We start from the raw sequence: 22,716 nt of genomic DNA, 5'->3' as shown, positions 1-22,716 counted from the left end.
CTTTTTTATTTATTTTGAGACAGGATCTTGCTGAGTTCCCCAGACTGGGCCCAAACTTGCAATCTTTCTGCCTCAGCCTCCCAGAGTGCTGGGATTACAGACAAGAGTTAATATGCCTGGTTGGTGGGAATTTTTAGCTTAATTAATTGGCTTAACATATCAAATTAGGCTATCATGCCTGCACTCTAGTGTGTATTTTTTATTTTTATATTTTCTTCCCTTTTACTCAGCCCAGACTTGCTCTGCAGAGCCCATTTTTCCCTTACTCTTCTGCTTTTTCCTATCTTTAATAAATACGAAATTTCGGGCTGGGGATTTAGCTCAGTGGTTCCGCCGCCTGCCTCACAAGCACAAGGACCTGAGTTCGATCCCCAGGACAGAAAATAAAATAAAATTTAAAAATAAATAAATATGAAATTTTGCCACCGTATAAAAAACAAATATCAAATTCATTTTAAAACACTTGACAGTCGATGAAAAACTTAGTTGAACAGATCTTTTTCTTTGTAATGGAATGTTTGGAATACAATAGAAACTGACTTTGGTTTTTAAAATGGCAATAGTTGTTACAACTGCAGATATAAATTGACACTGGTACAATCTGCTAAACTTCAGAAAGATCTAGGTGACTACAGTTGTCTTTCTAGACCATATTTAGTAGGATTTTTTTCCCATTTCTGTTAACTGTAGAGCTTTTAAGACATTGAATTTTTCGACTATTCTGTGTGATTGTCTTGCAAATCACATTGATGGCACTTGATGGAGGACAGTAGGACCTTCGTTACTGCTTAGGCATCATTTGCAGGGCTGCCTCTAAGCAGTCTGTTGTCTTAAGTTTATTTTATTGTCAGAATTAAAAGTATGTTGCTCATATGTAAATCAATAAATGTAATACACTATATTAACAGAGTCAAGGACAAAAACCATATGATCATCTCAATAGATGCAGAAAAGGCATTTGACAAAATCCAACACCCATTCATGATAAAAACCGTACAGAAATTTAGAATAGAGGGTCTTTATCTCAACCTGATTAAGGCTATCTATGACAAACCAACAGCCAGCATCATACTAAATGGTCAAAAACTGAAAACTTTCATGCTAAAATCAGGAACAAGACAAGGATGCCCACTATCACCACTCCTGTTCAATATAGTTCTGGAAACATTAGCCACAGCAATTAGAAAAGAGAAAGAAATAAAAGGAATAAAGATAGGAAAGGAAGAAGTTAAATTGTCATTATTTGCTGATGATATGATACTTTACATAGAAGACTCAAAAAACTGCCAAAAGACTTCCAGACTTAATTGACAGATTCAGTAGAGTAGCTAGATATAAGGTCAGCACTCAAAAAACAATAGCCTTCTTGTATACAAATAACAGACTCACTGAGAGAGAAATTAGGGAAACAATAGCATCCAAAAAAATGAAATATCTAGGAATCAATGTAACAAAGGAAGCAAAAGACCTCTACACTGAAAACTACAGCACTCTGAAAAAGGAGATTGAGGGGGATATAAGAAAATAGAAAGACATCCCTTGTTCCTGGGTAGGAAGAACCAACATAGTGAAAATGGCCATACTTCCAAAACTACTATATAGATTTAATGCAATGCCGATTGAAATCCCAACAATATACTTCACAAAACTAGAGAAAACAATCCAAAAATTCATTTGGAACCAGAAGAGACCTAGAATAGCAAAAGCAGTTCTAGGCAACAGAGACATGGCTGGGGGTATCACAATCCCCAACTTGAAACTATACTACAAAGCTACTGTGATAAAAACAGCATGGTACTGGCAAAGAAACAGACCCAAGGATCAGTGGAATAGATTAGAAGATGCAGAAACAACTCCAGACTTACTCAGCCACCTCATCTTTGACAGAGGAACCAACCAACCATCTTCACTGGAGGAAAGATAGCCTATTTAATAAATGGTGTTGGAAAAACTATTTCAACCTGCCAAAGATTAAAATTAGACCCATACCTATCACCATGCACTAAACTAAGATCGAAGTAGATTTAAAATCTAAATATTAAGACAGAAACACTAAACTTGCTGGAAGATAAGTTAGGTAGAACTCTTGAAGACATTGGCATAGGAAAAGACTTTATGAACAAAACCTCAGTACTGCGGGAACTAGCACAAAGAATCAACAACTGGGATCTCATCTTATTAAAAAGGTTCTGCACTGCAAGAGAAACCACCAACAGAGCTAAGAGACAACCTACAATGTGGGAAAAAAATTTTAGCTGTACCTTAGACAAAGGACTACTATCTAGAATATATAAAGAACTGAAAAAAATCAGACCCAAATCAGACCCCCCCAAATTCAAAGACCCAATTAAAAAATGGGCATCTGAAATGAACAGACATTTCTCAGACAAAGAAGTAAAAGCAGCAAATAAATACATGAAAAAATGTTCAGCATCACTGGTCATTCAAGAGATGCAGATGAAAACAACACAGATTCCACCTCCCTCCAGAGAGAATGGCTGGTATCAAGAAAGCAACCAATAGGGCTGGGGATTTAGCTCAGTGGTTCTGGCACCTGCCTCGCAAGCGCAAGGTCCTGAGTTTGATCCCCAGTACCAAAGCAACCAATAACAAATGCTGGCGGGGGTGTGGGGAGAAAGGAACCCTTCTCCATTGTTTGTGGGAGTGCAGACTGGTGCAACCACTGTGGAAATCAGTATTAAAGATACCTCAAAGAACTAGGGCTAGAGGTTCCATTTGACACAGTTATTCCTCTGTTGGGTATCTTCCCAAAAGAATTAAAAGAATCATACAGTGATATATGTGTACCCATGTTTATAGCGGGACAATTTATAGTAACTAAAGCTTGGAAACAGCCTAAGTGCCCATCAACTGGAAACTGGATAAAGAAGATGTGGTTCTTTTATAAAATGGAATACTACTCAGCCATAAAGAATGAAAAACTAGAGACATTTATAGATAAATGGATGCATATTGAGGCCATACTCTTTAAGTGAAATAAATAGGACACATGTGTAAATATCGAATAGTTTCTCTAGTGTGAGAAACTGAAAGTGTAAATAAGGATTAAAATGATTAAAATGAATAATTGATAATTTGAAATAGGAAGAAAAGGTCCAAAGGGGGTAGGGGTGGTGGGAGAGGAAGGGGAAAGGAAAGAAGGGAAAGTAAAAATTATGAGAAAAGAAAAAAAAATGGAAATGAAGTCTATGTAAATAGGGAAGGGTGGAGGGGGTGAAGGGCACACAGGTAATGGGGAAAAAATAAAAACCAAGATACATCATGTACAGGTACAAGCACCCAATGATAAATGTAAATGTACTGTATACCTAAAATGTACCAATAAAAGAATTTAAGAAAAATGTGTATGTTGCTTTAATTTGCCGTGACATATTTTAATATTGAAACATCTCTTCTTGTGGACTTTAAATACCTTTTCTTCCCCCAGAGATCAAACCTTGGGCTTTGAGCATGCAAGGAAAATGCCTTGCAGACTTTAATGCTGAGGTTAGGATCAGGTGTGGTGTCGCATGCCTGCAGTCCCAGCATTCTGGGAGGCTGGAGCAGGAAGATCACAGGTTCACACCCAGCCTGCACAACTTAGCAACTTAGTGAAACCCTGTCTTCCAAGAAAAAAGGGCTGACAATGTTGCCCAGTGTGAAGGCCCAAGAATTGTAACAGGACAATTTGAGGCCAAACGTTTTTGTTTTGTTTTGCAGTGCTAATGTTACAGTTGAATAGGCCAAAAATAGTCCAGGTTCTCATGTACAAGGAGAAAAGAATTGCCAAATGTGCACCCCATAGTATGTAGTAAGTAGCTACGTTTATTGAAGATCACAGGACAGTAGCAGCAGGAATAGGCAAAAGGGGAAAGAGAAAAGGGGCCCCTCGGTAACTCAGGTTTCCAGTATTTAAAGGATCAGACACCTCCAACTCTAGGTGCCTCCTGTTGGACCTCTCACTGGTGTCAGTGTTCTGCCAGCTTGGGCATGGTGATCTCCTAGGCTTTGGTTATTTTATTTTGTACCCTCTTTTGAGACAATGGAAGCATGGATAACCATTAGGGTAGTGTGATGTTCACAGTTGAATGGAGGGAAGGGAGTGACTCTCACCTCCTTTGTTTCTAACTATACTAGTAGGATTGAGCCAAGGGCCTTCAAACTGACCTACATCACCAGCTAAGTCACTAAGATCCCCAGGCTGGCTTCACACTTGGATTTTCCTCAGCCTTCAGTAGTGGTGGGATTACAGGCCTGTGTTACCATCTTTGGCTCAGATTACCTATTTTTGGGGTGCTGATAAAAAGTACCTATAGATATCTTATAGAATACAGCCTTCCATGTAATTTATTTAAATAAACATTCTGTGTACCTTAGCACATGTTTGCCTCTTGTTGCAAAAGTGCATTATAAATAGCTATTTTCTCTTTCCACAGGACAGTCCTCAATACGTGAACTTTGCTTTGGAATCTTCTTTTTTTATTTCATTCAACTGACTTAACAGGGTTTCAGGAGCAGCATTTATAGTGCTCGCTTCGGTAGCACGTATACTAAAACTGGAACGAAAGAGCAGCATTTATAAATTTCCAGGTATGAAAACTGTTTTTTTTGTGGGATTGAAACCCAGACCTTGAACATGCTAAATACTTGTTCTACAACTGAGCTATACCTCCAGACCACGGGTGAGAAATTTTAATTCTTATTATTGTATCTCACTTAACGAAATATATAAAAGTAGGATTTTGCAACTGTTGATTTTATATATCATAGACTAGATTTATTGCTTGAAATTTCACTGTATAAAGCACTTGACATCTAACTGAGCATAGTGACACATGCCTGTTGTCTCAGCTACTTCAGAGGCTGAGTAAGAGGACCACTTGAGCCCATAAGTTCAAGACCAGACTGGGCAAAAACAACCAAAACTTAGAACATTCAGCATTCTGTCCTTGTTCACATATTGGTTTTGTTTTGTTTTGTTTTTGGGGTTTTTTGTTTTATTTTGTTTTGGAGGTGTTTTTTGGTACCAGAGATCGAACTCAGGACCTTGTGCTTGCAAGGCAGGCGCCAGAATCACTGAGTTAAATCCCTGGCCCTGTTTTGTTTTTTGGGGACAGTTTCGCTAAGTTTCTGAGTTGCCCAAACTGAGCTTAAATTTGGGAACTTCCTGCCCCTACCTTCCGCAGTGCTGGGATTACAGATATGCACTACCATGTCCAGCTCATTAATTTTTAATGACATCTTTATTTTGAGTAACTTCTTAAAGAAGCGTAGCTTATCCTTCTGAATATAGGCTAAATTTTTAATTCATTGCCTCTTGTGTATATATTTCTTTCATTCTACCTTAACCAAACATTCATATTACTAAGAACTGAAGATGATCTATATCAATTCTTTAAATTTGCTATCAAGTGAGGTAAGCCTAGAAAGGCAGTTGCTTGCCCGTGGACATAGCTAATTTAGTGGTAAAATTAGTGTCAGAATTCTGATCTCCCAAAGTTACCTTATAGGCTTTGAAGACACATCTGAGTTAATGCCCTTTTCTGTAAAATGGTTATAGTAATACCACCTGCATGACTGCTTGCTATGAGTGACAACTAGAGGAGATAACACATATTGCTACTGTGATTATTGTCCCTCGGCCCTTCACTGCATCTTTCTTGATACTCCCCACTATTGGCTAATGTGTCACATGCTCTCCTAATTCTCCCTGTCTTTCCCTGTGACACTGGCTTCTCTTCCCCATCCTGATCACAATTGTGGGCAGTCCTCCAGGTTCTCATCTCAGCCAGTGTTTCATCCCTTCCAATACCCTTATTGCTATTTGCAGGTGTCTCATACACCTCTGTTTTCAAGCCTCACTGCCCCTCTGATCAGCATTTTCAGCAGCCTTCTTGCCATCTTGAGCTGATTTCCCACTCAACTCAGAGGCACTTAAAACCCAGGCCATTGCTTTTCCACTAAACCAGCTCTTCCTCCAGACTTCCCAGTTTCTGTTTGTGATACCACTGAATACCTAGACTTTAAATCCTTCTCTTTCACTAGGCTTCCACAGCCAGTCAGCCATCAGAAACCATGGGTTTATTTCCCATTCATGTTATTTACATCTGTTCCTTTCCATTCCTGCCATCATCACTGCATTCAAGCCATTAACCAGATAAACAATTGCAATAGAAAGTAGAAAAGCTATTCACCTGGCAGTAGCTTGGTTCTCTCCTCTCTCTCTCTCTCCCAATAAAAAACAACTTCTTTACTTTTCACATCAGAAAGCTAACTCCTCACCTGTTCATATAGCACATGAATCTTGATTAAAGACACAGTTTTCATCACTCTAGGAGCTCCTAGGATAGTATGTTAATCTTGATTTATAGGCTACATATGGTTAAATATGTGATTAATAGTTAATAATTCACTGGTTTGTTTGACAGACTTTAAAAAAGAGTTTATTTCTGAGTATGATTCAACCTCCCCCCCGCCCCCAATTTGTTTTTGGTACCAGGGATTGAATTCAGGACCTTGCCTTTGCAAGGCAGGCACAGCACCACCGAGCTAAATCCACCCCCAAAAAATATTAATGAAGTATGCTGAATAAAGTCTCCCTCTTGTCCTTGTCTTCTGTTTCCCAGACCTCAATTGGCAACCAGTGTCAAGGTTTCTTATTAATCCTTCCAGAGTTTCTGATTATTTATATTTTTTATATATGTCTATATAGCTGCTTTTCTTTTTTAATACTGAGACTTGAATCCAGGGCCTTCACATTGAGCTATATGTCAGTCCTTTTACTTTTTTGTTTTCAGACATACTCTCACTATGTCACCTAAGCAAGGCTTGAACTTGCAATCTTCCTCCCTCAACTTCCTAGATTGCTGGTATTATAGGCACCATGCTAGCTTATTTATTTTTATTTTGAGACATTCTATCATTTTATATTCGGACTGACCAGTAATGGCTAAGCGCCACTAATTGAAAGAAGAGTGATTAAGAGTATTTTCCCATAGCATTGTCAATATTAATTGAGTTTTGGTTTATTGTTTTGTTTTGTTTTCTTGGTAGTACTGGGAATTGAACCCAGGGACTCACATATGCTAGGTGAATGCTCATTGAACCCAAAATCCCACCCCCAAAGTGTAGTTTATTTTTACGAGTAAAGTTGAGCATCTTTTTATTTGATTTAGAGGCAGGGTTTTTTTTGTGTTTTTTTTTGTAAACTGTCATCTGTTTTCTCTGTTATTCTTTTTCTTACAATTTCCTAAAAGCTTGGAGTGTATTATAAAGATTACCTCCTCAACAGGGCATAGTGTTCCATGCTTATAAATCCAGCACTCTGGAAGACTGAGGCAGGAGGATCGAAAGTTTAAACCCAACCTGGCCAACTTACCAATTTAGCAAGGGCTTGAATAGGGCTTCCCTCATACTGTCTCAGAATTTAAAAAGGGCTGGAAACATTGCTCAGTGTCAAGGCCCTGTGTTCAATTTTTAGTACTGCGAAAAAAAAAGGAAAAAAAATTACATTCTTCTCTGATACACTTTTATATTTTGTCAGTTTTGAATATGATGGTCTCTTGCCCCATGGAAATTTCATCTTTTTGTAATCGAATGTACCAGTATTTTCTTTTGTGCCTTCTGTAATTTGAGTGAAAATTATGCCAGGTGTGGTGGTACACGGCTATGATCCCAGCCCTCAGGAGGCTGAGGCAGGAGGATCTCTTTGAGTTAGCAGCCAGCCTGAGCTACATGGTGAGTTCAAGATCAGTCTGAACTACAAAGTGAGACCCTGCCCCCCCCCCCCAAAATTGTAAGTTTCCTACTCTGAGTTTATAAAATCTTCCATATTTTCTTTTGGAACTTCTATGGCTATTTTTGTTTGTTTCATTTTCATAGCTCTTTAATGAGAATACTGATATGACTTCTGCATTTATAGCAACCCTTACTAGCAATGCAGGATAATGCCATTTTACCAAACTCTTATCGGTTATTGAGATCTTTTCCCTGTTTTTTGTTTGTTTGTTTGTTTGTCTTGGATTTTTGAGACAAGGTCTCACTATGCAGTTCAGGCTGGCCTTGAACTCTATGTAGCATAGGCTAACCTCTAACTTGAAACAATCCACCTGCCCCTGCCTCCTGAGTGCTTGGGTTAAAGGCATGTGCCATCATGCCCGGCTTAATAATTTATTTTCCATATCACTTAAAAAGGAGAATATCTGGTCAGTGGAAAACAAATATCTATCCCATGGCTGGGGAGTGGTGGTGGTGGTGCTGGGGATTGAACCTAGGGCTGAGTTACATCCCCAGCTCTTTTTTGTTGTTGTTGTTAAATTCTTTTATTGGTACATTTTAGGTATACAACACAATTACATTTCTCATTGGGAATTGTACCTTTATGTAATGCATCTTGGTTCTTATTTTTTCCTTATTCCTAGCCCTCCCTTCACCCCCTCCACCCTTCCCTATTTACAAAGACTTTATTTTCATTTTTTCCATTTCTCATCATTTTTCCTTTCCTTTCTTTCCTTTCCCCTGCCCCTCCCACTACCCCTACCCCTTTGGACCTTTTCTTCCTATTTTGCATTATCTCCCAGCTCTTTTTTATTCTTTTAGTTTGAGACTGAGTCTCTCCAAATTGCCAGGCTGTCCTCAAGCTTGCAGTCCTCCTGTGTCAGGCCCCTGAATAGCTGAGATTATTGATGTCCACCACCACACCTGGCAATATCTATTCTTTCCATGTTTATGTTTTTCATTCTTATTTACAAAATGGCATCCCATCTCTGAAGTGTGTATCTCTGGCCCACCACATACTCAGACATATCTGATACACATGTACCTGTGCATAAACGCTTGAGTTTCATTAGAGAAGAGGAAGAGGAAGGGGAGCAGGAAGGGATTTGCCTCTAAGAAACAAATTCTCTCACCATAGAAGAACAAAGTCAGATTTCTGACTGTATGTGACTAAGAATCAAATCCTGAATTGTAGGACCAATATAAATACTACTAATTATTTCTCTTAGCACCTAGCCAGCTGGGCCATTTTCTTTTTTTCTTTCTTACCCTTTGTTTCAGTTACTTTCATTGGAACACAATATCCAACATCCATAACCTAAAAGCTCACATTTCAGAAGTTCTCCTCCATGTCTGGCAGTTTTAAACATGGAAACAACAAGGCAGAAGGGCCTGGGTGGAGGAAAGCTGCTCACCTCATGGCACCTAGGAGGCAGAGCCCTAGGGAGGAGCTGTGAGGAGAGCTATATCCTTTCAGGTCACACCCACAATGACCCGCCTCTTCTGACCAGCCCCTACCTCCTACCAGCAAGCCAGCCATTGTACCCCAGTAATTCAGTCACCTTCCCAAAGGTCCTGCCTATGATTGCATGAGGCTTTAGGAGGGCATCTAGATATAAACTGTAATAGTCTTCCTTCTTTCCTGTGTAGTTAGCTATTTAGAAAAAATTTAGACAGTTCCATCACAATATACACCAAATAAATGCTAGAAGTATTAAATATTACACATACACAAGAAGATGGAAGTAAATATTCATCAAACATCTGGAATATCCTGAGTGTAGAAGAGATTGAAAACAATTTACAGAGGAAAATTTCAACATGTTCCATGCATTTCCTTATTCACTTAGTCTCCAGATTTGCAGGATGTAGAAGTAGAGGCTGGGAAAGGGAGATGTGTGGACTAGGATGGCTCCTGGTTCCTGGATTAGGCACCGAGGGGGATGGTAGTAATCCCCAAGAAATGAGATAAAAGGGCCGGGGATTTAGCTCAGTGGTTTCATCACCTGCTGCACAAGTGCAAGGACCCAAGTTCAATCCCTGGTACCAAAAAATAAATAAATAAAATAAAAAAATAAAAAAGATGAGATAAAGATGGAGTAAATTTGAGTGGTTTTAAAAAGGAAGCAACAACAAGCTCAGCAATAGGAAGTTTAGAAGACATTGAGCTCAAGGTATCTTCTATAGCTTATTGGTGATTAATGATGAGTAATAATTACAGCAGCTCAGAAACAGTCACACGCATCAGGTACTTGCTGAGTGCTCGCCAGTCCCAATGTCTCCTTGAGTCTTTGAACTTCATCAGGTGGCTCGGTGCTTTGCTCTTACCTACTTCACTTTTGTAGGTAAGGCAGTGTCTGTGTAGACCGCAGCAGAGTGGTGTTTAAATCCATTCTGTGTGTGCTCGTGTCCCGTGTGTCTGTCTGCTATTACTTATTCTACTTCCAGGTCCTTCCAATTCTGGCTCCTGACTCAGTCCTTGTCTACTTCTTCCCGTCACCTACATCTCCCTCAGTTCCTACACCATTATTTATAGCTAAGTTATAGCTGTCTCTTGCCTGGTCTCACTGCTTGTCCTCTTACACCTCTGCAGTCTGATCAAATACCAACTCACCTCTCTCTTCGGCATAAAACCTGTTTTCTTTCCTGTGGTACTAGAGATTGAACCTGATCTACATCATCTACATTGATACCTGATCTACATGCCTGGCCCATTTTATTTTAATTTTCCAGGGTGTTTTTAAGTTGCCCAGGCTGGCCGCAAACTTTAAATTCTCCTACCTCAGCCTCTTGAGTACCTGAGATTATAGGCATGTGCCACCATGTCCAGCCATAAAACCTTTCAAGGAATCTCCAGTGCTAATGGAATCAAGCCTAGACTCTAACAAGGCAAACAAGGTGTTCTACCTCTCTCACCACCTGTCTTGCGCCATGTGCTCTGGCCATATTGACCAACATACTTTCTTTAATTTATTTTTTTTTTCTGGTACCAGGGATCGAACTCGGGACCTTGCACTTGCAAGGCAGGCGCTAGAACTACTGAGCTAAATCCCAAGCCCCAACATACTTTCTGTTTTCTGAACATACTTGTCCATTTGATGCCTCTGCTTAAACTATTTTTTCTGCTTAGAATATTTTCCTTCTTTTTCTTCTGGTGAAATCTTGCTTGCCTTTTCAGTTTCTAATCTGGCCTCACCTCACCTATGAAACCTTCATTAGTTTGCCAGGGCTGCTGTAGCACATTATCACAAGCAAGGTGACTCACAACAGCATAAATCTAGTCTCTCACAGTTCTGGAGGGAAAAGTCTGAAACCAAGATGTCTGCAGGCCCATGCTGCCTCAGAAGTCTCTGCAGAAGAATCTACCCTTGCCTCTTCCAGCTTCTGGTGGCTGCCAGCGTTCCTTAGTGTGCCTGACTTTTCTAGCTGCATCTCTCCAAGGTCTGCTTCTGTCTCCACATGGCCATCTTCCCCACTGTGTGTCTTCTCTGTCATAATGTTAGAAATCTCCTCCTCATGAGGATGCTAGTCATTACTCCTTAATCCAGTTTGACCTTAACTTGATTACATCTGAAAAACCTTATTTCCAAGTATTTTGGAAGGTCATAATTATAAGTGTAGGGGGTTAGGACTTCAACGTGTCTGGCCTTGAACTCATGTTGATCCTCTTCCCTCAGTCTCCTGAGTGCTGGAATCATAGGCAGGTGCCGCAATATCGCACGCAATCCATAGCTTTAAATAAATTCTATATGCTGAGGATTTTCAGCCTGGACTGCTTTCCTCAATTCCACTTATTTATCCAACTGTACACTCTTATCTTTTACAAGTCTCTTAAGTGTTTGGTTTGGTTTTGTTTTTTGGTACTGGGGATCGAACTCGGATCCTTGAGCTTGCAAGGCAGGCGGCAGAACCACTGAGCTAAATCCCTGGCCCAAGTCTCTTAAGTCTTAACATCTCCAAACTTGATCTCCTGATACCAGTATCCACAAGCTATGCTTTTCTCTCTTCTCCCTTTCAACAAATGACAGCCTTGTTCTGCCAGTACTCAGGCCACAAACGTTGAAGTCATCCTTGATTGTTCTCCCCCTTCAAGTGGTCGCTGGTTGTGATTCTATGATCTGTGTGCGCTGCTTTAATCCTATCTTGAGATCATAGCCTCCTGTTCAGAGTATATAGAGCAGGAGCTCAACTGCCAACTTCGGGTTCTTCCCACGTAGGAACAAGTCTTGTGACTGCCCTTTGACACAGCCTGCTGCTGGGGTCATTTCCCATGGCTCCCAACCTTTTCTCAGAGGGGCCCCATCATTCTTCCCATTGATCAGAGCCCGTGTTCAATTCTCCAGTCAGAAGTAAATAATTTTCCTCTTCACTTTTAGGTAAAACATCATCCTACTGCCTAGCAGCTCTTAGTTGGGAACCTGTTTAAATAATTTGCACACTGTGACCACTGTTTGTAACTTAACAGTATTGTTGCTCACTTGCAATTTCCATAAATTGCTTAGAAAGCAAATTCTTACTGAAATGTAAACTAAAAATCTAAAATTCTGTGTTTTCCTCTGTGGAATTAACTTTCATACTGAGAAGCTTAAGAATACAACCAAAGTATTTATATAACACTTTTATGTCTGAAAAAGAACTGGAAATTGTGTAGACATCAATTAATCATTCCTCTATGAAACCAACTTTGCTTTCAGGATTGACATTGGATTTAAGGAAAAGGCTGCACTGATAGGTGAAAATTATCAAAACATCGAGACCCTATAGAAATAACTATAAATCAGGATTTTCTGGTTATAAGGAAAAAGAAGTCATCTTGAACTGGCTTAAGGAAAGGAGCATTATTGGCTCAAATAACTGAATAGACTAAGACTAGATACAGTTTAAGGCATGGCTAGGTCCACAGCTTGGGTTGGCAAAGGGTAGCCTGTGGCTGTTTGTCAATAAAGCTTTATTGGATCACAGCCATGGGTCACTCCTTCAGCCATTTCTGTGGCTGCTTTTCTACTTATGCCAGAATTGAGTGACATAATAGTGGAACTGGAGTGGGTGTGACAGACCTATGGCTTACAGAGCTTAAAGTAATTCCAGTCTGCCCCTTTACAGAAAAATAGTCTGCCAAACTTACGAAAATACCAGCTTTTCACTAGCTACAGTTTCTTCTGTTAATACAAAAATATTTTTCACATTCATCAATTCATTTTAAATCAAGATTGATTGATTGATACAGAGATAGATCTCTACTCTTTTTTATCTTGAGACAGGGTCTTAATAAAGTTCAATCCCTAGTACCATAAACAAAACAGAACACAACCCTGGAAGTTATCCTTTCACAGTTCTAAAAGCAAGAAGTCAGAAATCAGTGCCTGCAGAGCCATGCCCCGTTGAAGATTCTAGGGAAGATCCCGTGCTAGCTTCTGGTTGCTTCCATTCCTTGACTAGAAGCTGCATCATCCCTGTCGCCGCCTCCTCTTCCCATAGCTTTCTCTCCTGTGTATATTTGTACTACTTCTCTCCTACTAATAAGGGTACTAGTCATTGGGCTTAGGGTCCACTGTAATCCAGAAGTGCCTCATTGTAACTAGTTATATCCACAAAGACCCTCCCTAGTTCCAAATATACATGCATTTTAGGGAATCAACATTTAATTCATCACATAGTTCAACCTAATATTATTGGAAAACCAAAAAAGCAAGATTTATGAATAAGTGGAAGAATAAAGACTGGTAGATTATTCCAAGAATGCATCATCCCAAAAAATCCATTAATGTGTAATATATCATTTTAACAGTTTGTTTTTTTGGTTTTTTTGTTTTTTGGTGCTGGGAATTTAACTTGGGTCCTTGTGCTGGTGAGGCAAGTGCCGGAACCACTGAGCTAAATCCCCGGCCCATCATTTTAACAGATTTAAATGTGTTCCTCCCAAAAGATATGATGAAGTCCTAATCCAGTGTAACTCATTTGGAAATAGGGTCATTGCAGGTACAATTAAGGTGAGGTTAAAAAAAAAGATGATGTCATACTGAGGTTATTGGGCCCTTAATCCAGAATGACCCATGTCTTTATAAGAAGACATTGTGAAGATAGGAAGGATGCTGTGTGAGACAGCAAGGCGCACAGGGACCAGGTGGGCCATGTGAAGACAAAGGCAGACATTAGGCTTACGCTGCTACAGACCAAAGAAAACTTGAGGCCACCAGTAGCTGGACATAGCAAAAGATTCTTCCTTTACGGGTTTTGAGGGAGCATGGCCCTGTTGACAACTTGATTTTAGTTTGGCTTCCAACCTGTTAATAAAATTCTGTTGTAAATTACTCAGTTTGTGGTACTTGGTTACAGCAGCTCTTGGAAATTAATATACAAACCAAGGCTAAAAAGCAATAAATGTAGTGGTAGTGCATTTGTCCATTTTTCATTACTATGATGAAATACCTGGGGCTCATGACTTTATAAAGAAAAGAGGATTATTTAGCCCAGAGTTGTAGAAGTTCAAGTGCATGGCACCAGCTCTGGCAAGCCACCCCCGCCCCCAAACACACTATGCCACATCATGGCAGTGGCATCATGGCAGTGGTGTTGGGGCAGGACTATGTTAGAGCGGGACCCATGGTGAGACAGGAAGCCACAGAGCAATTCAGAAGTCAGGCTCGCTCTTTTATAACATTCTTGTGAGAAGTAACCAAATTCCCAAAAGAATTGTTTACATCAGTTCCTTCCAAAGGCAGGAGCCCTAGTATAACCTCCCATTAGGTCCCACCTCCTAACCTTGCCACACTAGAGACCAACTTCCCATCATATGAACCTTTGGCAGACACATTCAGACCACATCCAAACCACAGCACACAGAATAAGCATTTATTAAAGGTTTTTTTTTTTTGGTGCTGGGGATTGAACTCAGGTCCTTGTGCTTGCGCAGCAGGTGGTGAAACCACTGAGCTAAATCCCTGAGCTAAAACCACTGAGCTAAATAAAGTTTAACATTTATTTACAATAAGAAAAATTAACAAATTGAAACAAAAGGGTGCCAAGTTCTTATACTAAATACCACCTCTTCCTCCTCCTTCTCTTCCTTCTCCTTCTTTTTCCTCCTTCTCCTTCACTTCTTCCCCCTCCTTTCTTCTTTCTTTTTTTTTCTTTTTGGTCCTGGGAATTGAAGCCAGGGCTCTCGCACTGAGTTACATCCCCAGCACTTTTTTTTTTATTGTTTTGAGACAGGGTCTCGCCCAGTTACCTAGGCTGAGCTCAAACTTTAATTCTCTTACCTCAGCCTTCCAGAGTGCTGGGATAACTGGCACACTCCACATGCCCATCTTTTTTGTTTTCTCCCCTCTCTTCTTAATATCTCCTACTTTATTTTTTTAAGCCCATTCTTTTTTAAAGACAGTTCTGTGTACATAGTCTAGGCTGAGCTCGAACTCATTTTGTAGCCCAGGCTGGCCACAGCCTTCAGAGTGCTGGGATTGCAGGCATATGCCACTGGGCATGGCACCAGACATCTTTAACGGTGAAATTTTACAAGTGTTCCCATTCAGTCAGTGATGTCTGTTGTCATTGTTCTATACTTTATGGGTGCAGCCAGCCCATGTTAATAGGACAAACATAAGAAATGAGATAGATAAATGAAAATAAATAACTAGACTTGATGACACATATCTTTTCCAGCATTTTGGGAGTATGAGGCCAGAGAATTGCAAGTTAAAGCCCAACCTGAGCAATTTAGTGACTTATTAAGACCCTGTCTTAAAAAAAGGAGCGGGGGGCTGGGGATTTAGCTCAGTGGTTTCACCGCCTGCTGCACAAGTGCAAGCCCAAGTTCAATCCCCGGTACAAAAAAAAAAAAGGACTGGGGATGTAGCTCCATGCAAAGGAGTCATAAACTCTAAGATGGTGTTTAAACCTGTGGGACTGAATGGGATCCCTAGGCATCTTCTCTACACAGTATTCATTAGAGATACTGAGCCAAGTGTGGTGCCACATGCCTGTAATTCTGGCACTTGGGAGCCTGAGGCAGAAGGATTGCCACAAGTTTGAGGCAGGCCTGGGCTACATAGTGAGTTCAAAGCCAGCCTGAACTACTTAGTGAGACCCTGTCTCAAAAAAAAAACCACACACATAAATAAGAAAGAAAGTAAGTATTTGAGGCACAGGGCATTCCAACACTTAGAGATGAGGAAAACAGAGAAGAACCAGCAAAGGAGAGTGAGAAGGAGTGGCAATCCTGCCAGTGAGGAAAATGTATTAGGATGAAGAGAGATTGACTGTCTTGGTAAAATGAGGACAAAGAAATAACCACTGGATTTGACAACATGTACTTTACTAATCACCTTAAAAGATTGGTTTTGATGGATGAGGTTGAAAATCCGAAAGGATTGAGTTTAAGAGAACAGGAGGAAAAGTGAAGACTGTGGATACTAATATCAAAACAAAGGTCTTTCAATGAACTTTGTGTTTGGGAGAGAGAAATGGAGTAGCCAGAGATAGATGTGAGATTAAGAAGTTTTTGTTTGCTTGTTTGTTTTCAAAGTAAGAGATGCTAGATGTGTCCACACAGTATTGGAAATGATCCGCTTATATAAAGGGAATGATTTTTGACTTCACTGACTCAGGACTTATTTCCTGCCTGGCTTGGGTTCTGAGATCATGACTGCTTAGGTTAGCATATAAAAGAAGGCTCGGGCTGGAGATTTAGCTCAGTGGTTCCACTGCCTGCCTCGAAAGCACAAGGTCCTGAGTTCAATCCCCGGTACTAAAATAAATAAATAAATGAAGGCTCAATCAAGGTGTGACTGCTGAAACAATTTTCTAACAATATAATATTAAATGATGAATGAAACCTATTATTTTCTGTGTCTTAACGACTGTATTCTCCAAGAAGAGAAGTGGTTGGGTTTTTTTTGTACCGGGGATGGAACTCGGGATGGAACTTGCATTTGCGAGGCAAGCGGCAGAACCACCGAGCTAAATCCCCGGCCGAAAAGTTGTTTTGATGGGGGAAAGAAGGAGTCTTCTGATCATTATCTTCTTGCTTTGTCCTGGAAAGGGATTGGTATTTAATTTTTGGTATCCACCTGTGTCTTTCCCTGCAGAATGGAGATCTCCTCACATCAGTCTCACCTGCTGGAACAGCTGAATGAGCAGCGCAGGCAAGATGTATTTTGTGACTGCAGTATTCTGGTTGAAGGAAAGGTCTTCAAAGCACATCGAAATGTATTATTTGCTAGTAGTGGCTACTTCAAAATGCTTCTTTCTCAGAATTCAAAGGAGACAAGTCAGCCAACCACAGCCACATTTCAGGCGTTCTCCCCTGACACTTTCACAGTTATCCTGGACTTTGTCTATTCCGGCAAACTGTCGCTTACTGGGCAGAACGTCATTGAAGTGATGTCTGCTGCCAGCTTTCTTCAGATGACTGATGTCATTGGTGTATGTAAGACTTTCATTAAATCTTCCTTGGACATTAGTGAGAAAGAAAAAGATCGCTATTTCAGTCTCTCAGATAAAGATGTCAATTCCAATGGTATAGAACGTTCCCCTTTTTATAGCAGCAGCTGGCAAGAAGGAAGCAGTTCTCCACATTCTCACCTCAGCCCAGACCAGGGAACAGGTGGAATAAGTGGAAAGTCGTGGAATAAGTATAATTATCATCCAGCCTCCCAGAGGAACACTCAGCAACCATCGGCCAAGCATGAAAAAGATTCCATTAAAAAAGCCAAACGTTTGAGATTATCACAGCCTTCTGAAGTTACTCATTTTAAGTCAAGCAAACGAGAAGCACGAACATCCAATTCTTCCAGTCACATCTCCCAATCTGAAGAACAAGCCCAAGCCCAAACTGATGCTGAAATGGACTCTGGTCCTGTAGGCTATCAGTATGGTCAAGGATCTGATGTCACATCTAGGAGTTTCCCAGGTACCCAAAAAGAGCAGAAGTATCCTCAATCCATTTCCAAACTTCTATAGAAATCAATCCTATCTCAACATGCCCTTAATTTTAGGTGTTAATGGGAAGTTGAACTAAGTGATTTTTTTAAAGCCATACTTTTATAATGAGATTTACTTCATAAAACATGAGTTTAAGTCAGTATAATGTTGGATACATTTAACAGTCAAAATAATAGAGTAATGAGGTCAAAGTTTATGATTTTCCAAATCTGTATCTGTATCTGGATTAAATGTGGTTTGTTTGTTTTGTTTTGTTTTTGTGGTACAAGGAATTAAACGCAGAACCTTTGCACTGAGCTGCAGTCCCAGCCCTTTTTTATTTTTTGAGACAGATCTCAGTAAGTCTCTAAATTGCCCAGGCTGAACTTGAATTTGCCATCCTTCTGCCTCAGCCTCCCAGAGTGCTGGAATTACAGTCATGTGCCGCCAGCACAACTCTGTTAAATGTTTAAAGTTTTTTCTAAGTGGTTCAATCTCTAAGAGTATATATATTTTCACTTTAAATAGTTGTTTCCTGTGTTTCACTCAGTAGGAGAATTTATTAACATAGGTACATTTCCCCCTGTGGTGCTGGGGATGAACCTAAGGCTTTCCATTTGCCATGTCAATTTTTTAAAATTTAATTTTGTTGTGATACTGGGAGATTGAACGCTAAGTTACATCCCTAGGCTTTTTATGTTTTTTATTTTGAGAAAGGGGCTTGCTAAGTTGCCCAGGTGGGACAAACCTGTAATTCCAGCACTTGGGAGGTAAATGATGAATTTGAGGCCAGCCGAAGAAAATTTTAAATATATAAAAGTGTGTGGATTGAATATATGCTCTTTTTCATTGTATTTTTTTTGGTCCCAGGGATCGAACTCGGGACCTTGTACTTGCAAGGCAGGAGGCAGCACCACTGAGCCAAATCCACAGCCCTCAGTGTATTTTTTAGTAATACAGTATAATGACTACTTACATAGCACTTACATTAGGTATTATAAATAATCTAGAGGTGATTTAGAGTATACAAGAAGTTATGCAAATACTACACCATTTTATATAAGAGCCTTGAGCCTTTGGGATTTGAATATCAGTGGTTCCTCCACCTGCTTCGCAAGCACAAGGTCCCAAATTCGATCCCCAGTGCCAAAAAAAAAAAAAAGTATTACAAGTATATGAAAGATAAAGACAAGAGATAAAAACATACAATAAGGGCTGGGGATTTAGCTCAGTGATTCTGCCGCCCACCTCACAAGCAGAAGGTCCCGAGTTCGATGCCCGGTACCAAAAAAAAAAACAAAACCATACAATAAAACAAGTTGTTTAAAAGGTTGAATATTAAGTGCTTTTACTTTTGGATTGTGTCTAGAGAGTTCAACCTTATTACACTTGAAATCTAATAATTCTACTATGCTCAATAAAAAGAAAAGTGTAGCCAGGTGTGGTGGTGCATGTCTATAATCCCAGGACTCGGGAGGCTGAAGCTGGAGGATTGCCGTGAGTTCAAGCCCAGCCTGGGCTACATAGCAAGACCCTGACTCAAAAAAAAGATAAGCAGAAGATGGGCATGGTGGCACATTCCTGTAATTCTAACACTCTAAGAGGCTGAGGCAGAAGGATGGCAAGTTCAAGTCCAGCCTGGGCAAGTTACCAACTTAGTAATAATCTTGTCTCAAAATATTTAAAAAGGGCTAGGGTTGTAGTTCAGTGGTAGAGTGTTTCTTGATCCAGTCCCCAGGTACTACAGCAAAAAAGGAGGAGGGAGGGAGGCTGGGGATATATCTCAGTCCAAAGGACCTAGGTTCAATCTCCAGTGTGTGGGGGTAGAATGGCAGTCTAAATTTACTCAGACATTATAAATAGATCAAATACTGAAGTTATCACTCTGTACCTAGGGTCACATTAACAGTGTAGTCCTAAGGCTGGGGATTTAGCTCAGTGCTTCTACCACCTGCCTCACAAGCTCAAGGACCTGAGTTCAATCTCCAGTACCAAAAAAAAACCCATTAACAATGTAGTCCTACAAGAATTTTCTGTCTTTTTCTTTACCTTCCTAAGATTAGGCTCACCAGCTCCTTTTGGATTCTTGTGCTAACAGGATTGTTATTATGATCTCTCCAGTGATTTAATCACGCTCTCTTGTGACAGATGATCTTCCCAGGATGCAGTTCAAGTGCCCATACTGCACACATGTGGTGAAGCGGAAGGCTGACCTCAAGCGCCACCTGCGCTGCCATACAGGAGAAAGGCCCTATCCGTGTCAAGCTTGTGGGAAAAGGTTCAGCAGGCTCGACCATCTAAGTAGCCATTTCCGAACAGTATGTATTTGATTTTTCATCATTTTACTTAGCTTTTTTTTTTTTTTTTTTTGGTACCAGGGATCAAACTCGGACCTTGAGCTTGCGAGGCAGGCACTGGAACCACTGAGCTAAATCCCTGGCCATCATTTTACTTCTTGAGGAATATGTGTGTTTTTCTTTACAGAGGGAAATCTTATCACATAACTCTACCTTTAAATAGTGTTCATATTTAATGGTTTTACTTTGCACATCTTCATAATTTAATATATACATATAGAGAGAGATCAATTTTGGTTCTCCTTTGAAATCTTGAAGTAGGAGATATTCTTTTGGTGCTAAACAGTTTTATATTTCCATTTAATTCACATCAAATCTAATTTTTGTGTATGTGTGTGTGGTGCTGTGTATTGAACACCAGGGTTCCTGTATACTAAGCAAGCATACTACCACTGAACTATATCCCAGATTTTTCAAAAGTTTTTATTTTAGGAAAGGGTCTTACTCTGTTGCCCAGACTGGCATAAACTTGCAAACCTCCTGTCTCAGCCTCCTGACTATAGGTGTGTGCCACCACCCCTGGTCTCAAATCCAAAATGTTTGGTTTTTTGTGTTTTTTTGTACTGGGGATCAAACTCAGTCCTTGTGCTTGTACAGCAAGTGGTGAAACCACTGAGCTAAATCCCCAGCCCCAGAATGGTTTTATATATTGATCTGTTCTGTGCCAAAAATCATGCAAACTGTATAAATGTCTTAAGCATCTAGGTTGGAATTCCCATTTTAGGTACTCAGCACCTACTAGTGATTACTGACTGAATCTGTTGGATAGGATCTCAGTGTAGTTGCTCCTCTCTGACCTCTTTCCACTATATTCTCTTTCTAGTCTCTCTCCACATTCTTTCTCAGCTCCTCAGCAGACCAGCAAAGTGAGCTGCTTCTGGTCTCCCAATCCAAAATTGACTGTCAGCAGTCAGAGTAATTTCAGGGAATTTGCTGTTTGATTCCCTGGTGATTTAATAAGATAGTGACACTGGAATTGTTCTGTGTTCATCTTGTAACAAAATTTTTTTCTAAAATCTGTGTTTTGTTATCTATATTTCATGTATGCTAGGCAAGCTCTCTACCACTTACAAGAGTTCTTCTTAATTTACAGGACAATATCAATTAAGGTGATATCTTCATACATTTCTTTCTACTTGTTTATTCAACAAATATATATTTCTAAGTGTTAGGTCCAACAATGAGAAAAATCAGAGGTATCTCTGCCTTCATTAATTTCATAAAGCTGTATTTTTGTATGATTTTTAAAAAATAGCCAGGGAACCTGGATTTAGCTCAGTGGCACCGCGCCTGCCTCACAAGAGCAAGGTCCTTAGTTCGATCCCCAATTAAAAAAAAAAAAATAGCCAAGCATTGTTGTACACATCTGTGATCCTGACACTCAAGAGTTTGAGGCAAGATGGGCTGGAGATTTAGCTCAGTGGTTCTGTCGCCTGCCTTGCAAGGACCTGAGTTTGATCCCCAGTACCAAAAAAAAGAGTTTGAGGCAAGAGAATCATGAGTTCAAGGTCATGCTGGGCTACATAGCAAGCGAGTCCACATCCACCCTAGAATACATAAGTAGCAATACCTTGTCTCAGAGCAAACAAAATTAAATAAAGCTGGGCACAGTGGCATAACCCTCTAATCCTAGCACTCAGGAGACTGAGGCAGGAGGATAGCTGTGAGTTCAGAGCCAGCCTGGGCTACATTCATAGTGAGTTCAAGGTCATCCTGGACTACAGAGTGAGACCTGTCTTTAGTAATGATAATGATAATATAAAATAGCAGTGAAAATAAGAAGATAGACAATAACTACATTTTTACCACTCAGATGTTACCATTCCTAATAATTCTATTTTATATTCTCCAAAATTTCTTCATACATATATTCACATTTTTTACTAAAATGAGATCATACTGTATTATGCTATTTTGTACACTGCTTTAAGGAATAATCTCTACCTTTCTATCTCAATAAAATTTTGTCAAACACCCAGTCCAATTTCAAATTCCCTATAATCCCTTCCAAATACCTCTTATGGCTGGCTTGTCTAAGCCAGAGTCCAATCCAAAATCATGTGTCATCTTACTAAGTCCTTTAAGTGTATGTATTTATTTGTTTTTATATTGCTGGGGATCAAGCCCAGAGCTTTGTGCATGCTGAGCATGCACTTTACTACCAAGTTACTCCTGTCCCCCACTTTGTTGTTGTTGTTGTTTTGAGATAGGATCTTGCAGTTTACCCCAGGTTGGCCTCAAATTCAGTATCCTCCTGCTTCAGCCTTCCAAGTGCTGGGACAATCTCCTATCGAGCATATTTTTAATCTAGTGTGGTCTCCACACACACTTTTCCCTCACCCAAACGCTGACTTGAAGATCCTGAGCAGTCGTTTTACAAAATGTCCTATGCCAGAGTTTGTCTGCTAGGGTCCCCCATGATGTCATCTAGCTTGTCCCTTTATTTTCTCCTGCATTCTCTATAAACTATAAGTTTCATCTAAAGCCTTAATGTATTCAAGTTAAATACTTTTGACCAGAACACATCAAGGGCAAAATTGTATATTTCACATTGTATCACATTAGGAGAGACGTATTGGTTGACCCATCACTTGTGATGTTAATAATCTGCTTAGAGCGATGGCACTGTGATTCCACCATTGTACACTTAACGGTGCTGCCTTGT

The 22,716-nt window shown here is 40.0% G+C and overlaps 1 protein-coding gene across 3 annotated transcripts in view; it reads left to right on the top strand.

Moving 5' to 3' along the window:
- The window catches only part of Zbtb8a (zinc finger and BTB domain containing 8A), a 52,908-nt gene that overhangs the window by 10,252 nt on the left and 19,940 nt on the right, over nucleotides 1-22,716 (top strand). For 2 of the 3 annotated variants that reach the window (XM_004850865.3, XM_021263269.2), the window contains 3 exons: nucleotides 4,437-4,590; nucleotides 16,860-17,683; nucleotides 19,843-20,012. In XM_004850865.3, coding sequence (XP_004850922.1) covers nucleotides 16,861-17,683; nucleotides 19,843-20,012 — 993 coding nt within the window. In that variant the 5' untranslated portion in view covers nucleotides 4,437-4,590; nucleotide 16,860. The remainder of the gene's footprint in view (nucleotides 1-4,436; nucleotides 4,591-16,859; nucleotides 17,684-19,842; nucleotides 20,013-22,716) is intronic. The other variant, XM_087215367.1, reaches the window with a different exon arrangement.

The sequence above is a fragment of the Heterocephalus glaber genome, unplaced genomic scaffold (genome assembly GCF_053883595.1).
Source record: "Heterocephalus glaber isolate CG9 unplaced genomic scaffold, H.glaber_assembly_v1.0 deba00001452, whole genome shotgun sequence".
Taxonomy (NCBI): domain Eukaryota; kingdom Metazoa; phylum Chordata; class Mammalia; order Rodentia; family Bathyergidae; genus Heterocephalus; species Heterocephalus glaber.
The sequence above is the reverse complement of the archived record's forward strand: the minus strand, read 5'-3'. Positions and strand labels throughout refer to the sequence as shown.